The sequence below is a fragment of the Lacerta agilis genome, chromosome 14 (genome assembly GCF_009819535.1).
Source record: "Lacerta agilis isolate rLacAgi1 chromosome 14, rLacAgi1.pri, whole genome shotgun sequence".
Taxonomy (NCBI): Eukaryota; Metazoa; Chordata; class Lepidosauria; order Squamata; family Lacertidae; genus Lacerta; species Lacerta agilis.
The window spans coordinates 22,345,236-22,355,338 of NC_046325.1; the positions used below are offsets into that span (position 1 = coordinate 22,345,236).

The 10,103-nt window shown below is 37.1% G+C and overlaps 2 protein-coding genes across 2 annotated transcripts; both read left to right on the forward strand.

The window, feature by feature from the left end:
• Nucleotides 1–1,780: 1,780 nt before the first annotated feature.
• On the forward strand, nucleotides 1,781–2,752 carry LOC117057688 (olfactory receptor 14A16-like). Its single transcript, XM_033168527.1, has one exon. It carries the CDS (start codon nucleotides 1,781–1,783, stop codon nucleotides 2,750–2,752), a length of 972 nt encoding a protein of 323 aa, XP_033024418.1.
• A 5,978-nt stretch (nucleotides 2,753–8,730) lies between these two features.
• LOC117057689 (olfactory receptor 14A16-like) lies at nucleotides 8,731–9,687 on the forward strand. The gene has a single exon (XM_033168528.1). It carries the CDS (start codon nucleotides 8,731–8,733, stop codon nucleotides 9,685–9,687), a length of 957 nt encoding a protein of 318 aa, XP_033024419.1.
• The last annotated feature ends 416 nt before the right edge of the window (nucleotides 9,688–10,103 follow it).

A 10,103-nucleotide genomic window follows, 5' to 3' on the forward strand; every position in this document is an offset into this window, starting at 1 on the left:
AGGATGTCCCCCTTTCACTGGAGAAATGTTGGAGAGTATGGAGCCGTCTAAAGGCCATCCTGTTTTTTTTAATGTTTAATGTTTTATTATGTTTTTTATATATATTGGAAGCTGCCCAGAGTGCTGGGGCAACCCAGTAAGATGTGTGGGGTATAAATATTAAAATTTTCATTATGGAGTGGGATGTCCCTATTTTCATCGGAGAAATGTTGGAAAATGTGCAGGTCTACCCTCAGGGAGCTGTGTGACTATTATCACCTGGGAAGTACAAGTGAAATCAAGAGGAGTTAGTGGGTTTCCCATATAAGGCGGGTCTCATATCTCCAGTATGTAGTTGCACTACAGGTATATTGTCGAAAAGGTGCATGTCTTCCATGGATTGGTTTAGGCTAAGATTGGTGGTGGGGTATAATTGCTGGTGGTATAGCCTACATGACCCAGGTCTCAAAGGTCAAAGAGCAAGGTATCTCAGGCAGATGAGAGACTATGGTGGGCAGTAACTGAAAAAGTGTTGTTCTAAGCCACTCATGAGGATGCTAACCTACTGCATGAAAATGCACCACCACCACCACCATCATCTAAGTTCCCAGGGTGGTATACAACAATATAAAAATACCATATAAAAATCACTTAAAACAATTTTTGTTTTGAAAAAGAGGTGCAACCCAAGATATGTGAGTGTACATGTGTATATATACTGTATGTGTAGTGTCAAGAATTAGGGTAAAGATATGTGCCTTCAGTATATGGTGTAAACTCAACAATGGAAGTGCAATATTCACTTTTTTTGAAACTGTTTTTTTTTAAAATACCCTCTCCAAGAACAGTCCCATGAACTTCTATTTTTTTGAATAATTTTTATTGATTATTTTAGTTAAACAAAGAAAAAGCATCTTAATCCAACTGTATTGTATAACATTACAAAATAAAGTTTTACATACAACATTGTCTTGTCTGTAGTATGTCTTTTTATGTCTTAAATGATCCCTTACCAAAAAAGAAAAAGAGAAAAAAAACAAAGAGCACAAAAAACTAACAAAACCCCTCTTTAACACTCCTATATATATGCATACGGGTATGCATAATACATGCATATCTTCCTGTTCACAAAAGAAGAAGAAAAAAAGTATAAAAAATAATTCCACAAATCTGACCTCCTGTCAAGTCCCTTTGCATCTACATTTCTTGATGCAGAATGTGATCCAAACAATACACTTTCATCTATATATTTTCCAGTACATTCTTAACACTTTATACATCCGAAATTTCCTGACTCGTCTTCCTTCATTTAGCACTCAAATGCTGGCATGGAAGCAAAACTGTTATTGTATTTTTGTACATATCTCGTGTATATCTCCCATTTTTCCACAAATTTCTGCTTAGACTTTCCTCTAATATTGTTAGTTAACGAAGCCATTTCAGCATATTCTTGTAGTTTAGTCTGCCATTCAGCATTCTAAGGATGCTGGAACGACCAAGAGTGGCCCCTTTGCCCATCTTTTCTCCTGTGCCCCAAAGCTTTTCATCCATTCAAGATGCATTTATGACATCCACTTTGTTGTACTATGAGGAAAATGTTGAAGGGGCAACAGGGTTATCACAGTCCTCCCTTCATGAAGCACACATTTCATGGTGGATTGCAGCACTGCCCATAACATTAATAAATATGAATTTAAATTGTATGCATACAAGCATTAAGTAAAATGGAGAGTCAGTTCTAATATTTTGGTGTGATTTTCTCTCCCCCACAGGTAGCATACAATCTTGTATGACATACAAAATGCATAATCTGACTTCCACATCTGGATTTCTACTTCTAGAATTCTCTCAGGTCCGAGAACTACAGATACTACATTTCTTTGTGTTCCTAGGACTATACTTGATAACGGTAATTGGGAATCTTTTGATCATATTTGTAATAGCCCTTGACCATCACCTGCATACACCAATGTACTTCTTCCTCATGAACTTGGCAATTTCTGATATTGGCTCAGTGTCTGTCATTCAACCCAAATCCATGGTTAATTCCATCATGAATAACAGCCACATTTCTTATGCTGAATGTGTCACTCAAGTTTTCTTCCTTTTCCTTTTTGGGTGCTCTGATTTTACAGTGTTAACCATAATGGCACATGACAGGTATGTTGCCATCTGTAATCCACTGCAATATGAAGTAATTATGAAAAAAGGGGCCTGCATTCAGATGAGCACCATAGCATGGATCACCAGTATTCTCTATGCTGTGCTACACACTGCAGGCACATTTTCAATTACCTTCTGTTCCAATCGTGTTGATCAATTCTTCTGTGAAGTCCCACAACTACTAAAATTGTCTTGCTCTGACTTATACCTAGTAGAAGTTGGAATTCTTGTGTTTAGCTGTATTTCTGCTTTTGGATGCTTTGTCTACATCATTGTAACTTATGTGTGGATCATGACTGCAGTCCTCAAAATGCCTTCTGAACAGGGACGGAAAAAGGCCCTCTCCACCTGCCTTCCCCACCTCCTGGTTGTCTCTGTGCTTTTGTCCACTGGATTCTTTGCCAACATCAGACCACCTAGTAATAGCTCATCTGGCCTTAATCTAATCTTTTCTGTGATATACACTATTCTTCCACCTATGCTGAACCCATTCATCTATAGCATGAGAAACAAAGAGATCCAGGCTGCATTGTGGAAACAATTGAATTTTAAACAATTTCCTGATACTTTCCCCAGATTTATTCTGAAATGTTTGGATTTCCTTTTATAGCCCTTCCTAGGAGTTGAGATCTGCTGGGGTTGCCCTTCTTAGGAAGCAATCCAATATCCAAGAAGCAGGAATGAAAAGTATGCAGCAGAATCAATTGGTACACATTTGCTGTTGTCCCGTTCCCCATATATATTATTTTGTTACGTTTTGAAAAATTAAACCATTATTACAATTCATAGTAGTGTCACACTACTAGATACAATGTGAACAGGGTAATTTTACTATTACAGCAATCCCTATCTGGTCCTTTCCATATCGTGTTGGCATCCAACTACTATCAGCTAGGACCACTTATCATCCTTTTTTGATTTGAAGGGAGATGGAGTCCAACAAAATATCAAAGGCCACTGGTCCTCCCTCACTAGACTACCGGAGTGCTACTTAAATGGCTTGGTTTTCTATTGTCATCTAAAAGCAATGCATGGTATTAAAGTAACAGCATTTATTTTTCCCATGTTGTTTTTTGTGTTACAGGTGGGTAGCCGTGTTGGTCTGCCATAGTCGAAACAAAATAAAAAGTCTTTCCAGTAGCACCTTAGAGACCAACTGAGTTTGTTTTTGGTATGAGCTTTCGTGTGCATGCACACTTCTTCAGAAGTGTGTTGTTATTGGGTAAACCAAACGGAAAGGTATCAACTGTTTTACCATATGGAGAGGAGTTAGAGCTCAAAACATCTGGAAGGTTGATCTTTAGTGATTCTTCCTCAATTCCAAGCTCACCTCTTCTTCCTAAATGATTGATCAAGGCTGACCTTTGTGACTCTAGCTTCACCCCTGACAGCACCCTAATGTAATGTAGGCTACTGTGTCAATTTCACAAGCAAGTGACAGTTTAGTCAAGCTCTGTGCTAAGGGTTTTCATTTGGAGTTAGTTGAGGAAACTCCTTGCAGCCCAGGTTGTTCATCTCTCAGGAGGGAAAGAGATTGTTGTTTTTAGGTTGATTTAGGCCTGCAGAATGTAGTAGAAGCTACCTGCCTATATTTTATTAGGTTTAGAAAGTAGGAGCTACATTTTATTTTTATTTTACTATAGTTCTAAGTTCTGTATATTTTGCATATACAGGAAGGGTATCTTCAGGTATAATTAATGTAAACATGCAAAATGGTGTTCTCAATTATATATGCAATATCATTTGCAACAATGTGCTCTGTTTTGATGGTCCAAATATAGACTAGGGCAAATGATTGACTGATCCCTTGAAGGACCCAGTTGCAGAGATTCCAAAGGAAGATTCCCAAAACACCTGAGTGATCAGTTCTAGTGCTTTATTATAAAGATATATCAAGAGACTTACATATAGAAATACAATGTATGAATGTAGGATTCCTTGCTGCTACAGCTCAGATTGGACACTGAAGCAGCAAGCACCATGGCTTTGTCTGTGAGGGGCCAATTGGATATGGGCTGCTCTTTCGCCAAAACCAAAATGGGTTCTATCTTAATAGATCTCTGAAGTAGCAACAGACCAACAGTGTAGAAGAAAGGTTGAATTTATTGAGCAGAATAGGCCTTTATACCCACATTTACAAAGTGCAGAAGCTCACCCAGGATCAAAAAAAGAGGTAGACAATAAATTCTTAACACCGAGGAACCAAACAGCCAACAACACACACAAACACATCACACTCACACTATCCCAAACAAAACATTTAACCCAACAGCCCAAATTGAAAGTAATTATGGATGAAATTCTAGAGAAAGGAGAAATACCAAGATCGTGGCAGGAGGCTTTGATAACACTTCTCCCAAAACCTGGTGCGGATCTAAAATTAACAAAAAAACTATAGACCAATATCGCTATTAAACCTAGATTTTAGAGGAGTTATTGCAAATAGGATGAAGATGGTGTTAAAAAGAATCATGGTGTTAAAAAGACAAATAAAAGATAATACAAGAGTTATAATAGATCTATTAGAATATGCCGTGATGAATCCAAGTAAGAAAATAGTGGTGTTATAAGTAGATGCAGAGAAAGCATTTGACAGCATATCCTGGAAATTCATGTTGAATACCTTAGAGAATTTGAAAATAGGAGAGAAAATCCTGAAGGGAATAAAAGCCATATATAATAAACAATGTGCAAAACTAATTATAAATAACGAAATTTCAGAGGGTTTTGAGATCGAAAGAGGAGTAAGACAAGGCTGTCCACTGTCTCTATTATTATTATTATTATTATTATTATTATTATTATTATTATTTTAAGTGATCTTTATTGGTTTTATTTACACACATTAAAAAATATTTACAGTCTCATCAATACAGATAAAAAAGAAGAAAAAGAAAAAGAAAACAAAGAAGAAGAAAAAGAAAAGCACAAAAAAGGTTAAAATTGGTTTACATAACCACACTTCTCACATACATACAAATCTTCCGATCTTTCTTAATGTACTTTCATTACATCATTGTTTATCTGCACAGTTTTGATCTTCATTTCTCATTCCTTTATCTTCAATAGTATTCGATATTTGTTTAATTACAAGTATCACTCTAGTTCTGCTAATATGGCCTTATTATTGCAATATATTCTAATGTATTCTTTAAATATTTTCCATTCACCAAAAGTTTTCTGCATCATTTCTCCTCTAACTCCTCCTGTCAGTTTCGCCAGCTGCAAATAATCTAACATTAGCATCTGCCACTCTAAGATTGTCGGTACTGATTCATTTTTCCACTTTCTAGCCACAAGAATTCTAGCTGCTGTGACAGCATACATAAATAGCGTTCTCATTTCTTTTTTAATCTCTGGGGGTAAAATTCCTAACAGGAAAATCTCTGGGTTTTTTTTTAATGTAATTTTAAACAATTTCTTCAGTTCATTGTATATGTTATCCCAAAATTCACGGCTTTTTGGCATCTCCAGCAATTTGGTGACGCTCCTTTATACATTTTTGATAGTTTCGAGGGGGTGTGGTGCCACCTGTAAAGCATTTTCATGGTGTTTTCCCTTAGGGTATAACAGGCTGTAAATTTGACATCCTCCTTCCACAGTCTTTCCCATTGATCCATATTTATGTTATACCCGAAATCCTCCATTATTATTTATTACAGAATTAGAAACTCTACTAAAAACACTAAGAAATGATAATGAAATTAAAGGGATAAAAGTTGGAAATTATTGTTATAAAGTGAAGGCATATGCTGATGACATGATAATCATGGCAGAATCACCATTTACAAGCATACAAAAAGCCCTGGAAAGAATAAAAGAGTTTGGTAAATGCTTGGGTTTTAAATTAAATAAAGAAAAAACAAAATTATTAACAAAGAATTTGGGAGAGAAAGAAAAAAGAAGATTGGAGGAAATAATTGGATTAAAAATCGAATCAAAAGTGAATTACTTAGGTCTTTGTATAACAAATAACACGAACCTATTCAAAGACAATTATGTTAAAAAGTGGAAGGAAATTAAAGAGATGTTAAGAAAATGGGAAAAAATTAAAACTATCTCTGTTGGGGAGAATATTGGTGATTAAAATGATGATACTCCCAAAGATTTTGTTTTTATTTCTAGTGGCACCTGTTATAATTGGAGTTAAGTACCTGAAGGATTGTCAAAAAGACTTAGCCAATTTCATCTGGCGGGGGGGGGGGGGGAGCGAGGATCAAATATGAAATAATGATTAGCCCTAAAGAAATAGGAGGCTTCGGAGTTCCAGACCTAAAAACTCCGAAACTCCAAGACGAGGATTAATGACTCAACTGCCCCACCTGGAGTGATTGGTACTACTTTCACCTGGCCTGCGAGTCCATGATCCTGGCCAGTAAAGCAGTTGAATCCCAGCTGCGCCATCCCCTAGGAACAGGAGTGCTCCTGAAAGCATGTTAGTCAGTCATGCCTGTACTCTAAGCCTTAACCTGAACATCAAGAAAAAATGAGAATTAATCATAGATTTTGTGAGGAATGAGGATGTTGCTTTTTCACATAAACCACAAATGCAACAAGTTACACACACACACACACACACACACACACACAGAGAGAGAGAGAGAGAGAGAGAGAGAGAGAGAGAGAAACCTGGCAACAAGAGCCCAATTAACCACCCGCCTGATCCCCACTCCCGCCCATCTCTTAAATAATGGAATCACTGCCAGGCAACCAGTGTGAGAAACGTGATGGAAACAAGGGCAATTTTCAAATGAGGTTCTTTAAAGAGAGAGTTCTAGCCTTATAGCACTTCCCGAAATAACCATGACATGATTGAAACATATTGACATTAAAGTAAAATAAAAATTCGTCAGCCAGTTCATTGCTTTCATAAGGTAAGTATTACACAGCAAGCATTTCCAGACCAGCAGTTTTTTCTCCAGAGATGCAGAAAAAAAGAATGTCTCTTTTTCCATGGTTTGAAGATAGTCAGGGAAGGGTAGGGAAAGAAAACAGCACTACATGTGGATGATAACTATTATATCCTGTGATACCAGTGTTGCAAGAGTTGACACGGGGACAGAGCTGACATCTGCAGAGCCCACACCGTCTGGTCCCTTTGTCTACTCTACTGTATATCTCCCTGAAGTGGAGTTACTTCCAGGCATCCAACTTGAAAAGCCTCTGCGCTCCCAACTAACTCTACCAAAACTAAGGCTTCACAGCAACAAGACAAGCATATATGATCTCATTCTACAATTTCCATTACTTAGTCGCAGGGTTATCTTCAATACCAAGATGTTGTTTACAGGTCTTCCAGAATACAGGTCTTCCAGAATATCACATCATTTGGTTCTACATGCAATGGGCCTCTGAGAAATCCTTTATTTTGTTAGGATACCTTAACTTTAATATGTCCTTCTTAATACAGAAAAGCTCCATGCTGCTATAGCAGCTGTTTCCATGCAGGAACTCCAAGTTTAAACCTGGACATCAATAAAGAAATTAAAAATAATGATTGACATTGATCTAGCTCCAGTGAGTGGTCTTATGAGGTTAATCCTGCTAATTATCTATCTAAGTCTGTTTGGGAAACATTTAACAAAACAAAGGTCAAGAAAAAAGTCTCAGCAAACTTTTCAGATCAGGTGTGCAAGGCTCTTGGGAACATGTCTCCAAGAAAGCAAAGCAAACAAAAACATAAATTCCACTAGACAACCAAACACACACACACACACACAGACACACACACACACACACACACACAAAACACACAATGCACCCGGTTTAGGGACACATCGACAAACACACAGAAGACCCCATTTCAAATAAACAATGCAAATGCTTCAGTGAACAGACAAAGACAAACATTTCATTTATGCAAAAGCAAAAGGGAGAGATATTGCATCTACTGCCTACAATATTTCCGAGGAAAGGTAAGTTAACAGTTTCTTATTTGTTCACCCATCCATCTTTATTTCAAAGTATCAATTTTCCCTCCTCATATTCTCTCATACTCAAAAGGTATATGTAAATACGAAAGTGGCTTATATTTGTGGTTAATGCACAATCAAGCATATTGTATCTAAGAGACACTATAAGCACATTTTATCTTCACATTTTCAAGCAAAATCATCATTCTTGTGGCACCTGACAGATAACAAATTTATTAGAGCATATCTTTTTGTGGGAGGAAGGATTGCAAACAGTGAGGTCAGTGTAATATGAAATGCAGAAAGTGCAAATAATGAAATTTATTTTATATTGATGGCAATTCACAGAACAGTTTCTGATTAAAAGAAACAAAAACCTCCTGAATCAGTAAGTTGTTTAAGGCATTCAGTATGTTAAAAATCCACTGTATCATGTCCAGACTGCTTTTCTGAGGTACGGAAAGGAAACCAATTTTCCACTGTCAAACCCTGGCAGGATTTTCTGTGATGTGGGTCCCGTCCAACTCTGCAATTCTTTTATTCTAATCAGCATGATTTTATTTGCTTTGCACACAAGTATTAAAATAAATGGAGAATCACTTCTAGTATTCTTATGGGTTTTATTCTTTCCTTCTCTCTCTCTTACAGGTAACACACAGTTATTTTCACATACAGAATGGCTAATCTGACTTCTACTTCTGGATTCCTGCTTCTGGAATTTTCTCCAGTCCGAGAGCTGCAGGTCTTACACTTCTTTCTGTTCCTAGCATTATACTTAATAATCATAATGGGGAATCTTTTGATCATTGTTGTGATAGTTCTTGACCATCGTCTGCATATACCTATGTACTTCTTCCTAATGAACTTGGCCATTTCTGATATTGGCTCAGTTTCTGTCACTCTACCCAAATCAATGTTTAACTTACTCATGAACAGCACTCACATTTCCTATTTTGAATGTGTCTCTCAAATTTTCTTCTTTTTAGTCTTTGAATGCTTTGATTTTACTATCTTAATAATAATGGCACATGACCGGTATGTTGCCATTTGCAATCCGCTACAATACGAACTAATCATGAATGAAGGAGCCTGCGTTCAGATGACAACCATTGCATGGATTGCCAGTATTCTCTATTCTGGGTTACACACTGCCGGTACATTTTCAATGAACTTCTGTTCCAATATTGTTGATCAATTCTTCTGTGAAATCCCCAAATTAATGAAATTGTCTTGCTCTGACTTATACCTAGTTGAAGTTGGATTTCTTGTATTTAGTTATATCATAGCATTGGGATGCTTCATTTTCATTATTAAAACTTATGTGCGGATCTTCACTACAGTCCTCAAAATCCCTTCCAAACAGGGACAGCATAAGGCCCTCTCCACTTGCCTGCCCCACCTCCTTGTTGTCTCTCTGTATCTGTTCTCTGCAACCTTTGTTTATGCAACACCACACAGTAATATCTCACCTGACCTGGATCTAGTCTTTGCTGTGATATATACTATACTTCCTTCTTTATTAAATCCCTTCATCTATAGCTTGAGAAACAAAGAGATCCAGACTGCATTGCAGAAGCTATTGACTCTTAAACACTTGTATGGCACTGTTCCCAGATTTGTTCTGCAAAGGTGAAATGTTGTAGAGTCCTGCCTGGGAGGTGAGATCTGACATGGTGATGTTATTATTGTTCTGTCAGTAGATGATGTACACAGTGTGGGGACATGTGGGTGGGCCTGCTCCATGGTGGCTCCCCAACTTTGGAATTCCATTTCCCTTGAGATTTCACAGGCATTCATGCTGTTTTCTTTCTGATTTCACCTTAAAACAAGGTCTTTTTTTGGGGGGGGGGGGTTACCATTGAATCCATGCTAAGCTGCTTTTTTTACTATTGTTTATTTGTTCTTGGTTTTAACTTGTGTGGTTTGTATTCTGTTGTAGGTTTCTTGTTCTTAGCTCTGAAATAACTGGATAGGATTAGGATATCCATATTTTAAATAAATAAATAGTAATGTCCTTCTTCTATCAATCAATCAATCAATCAACACCTT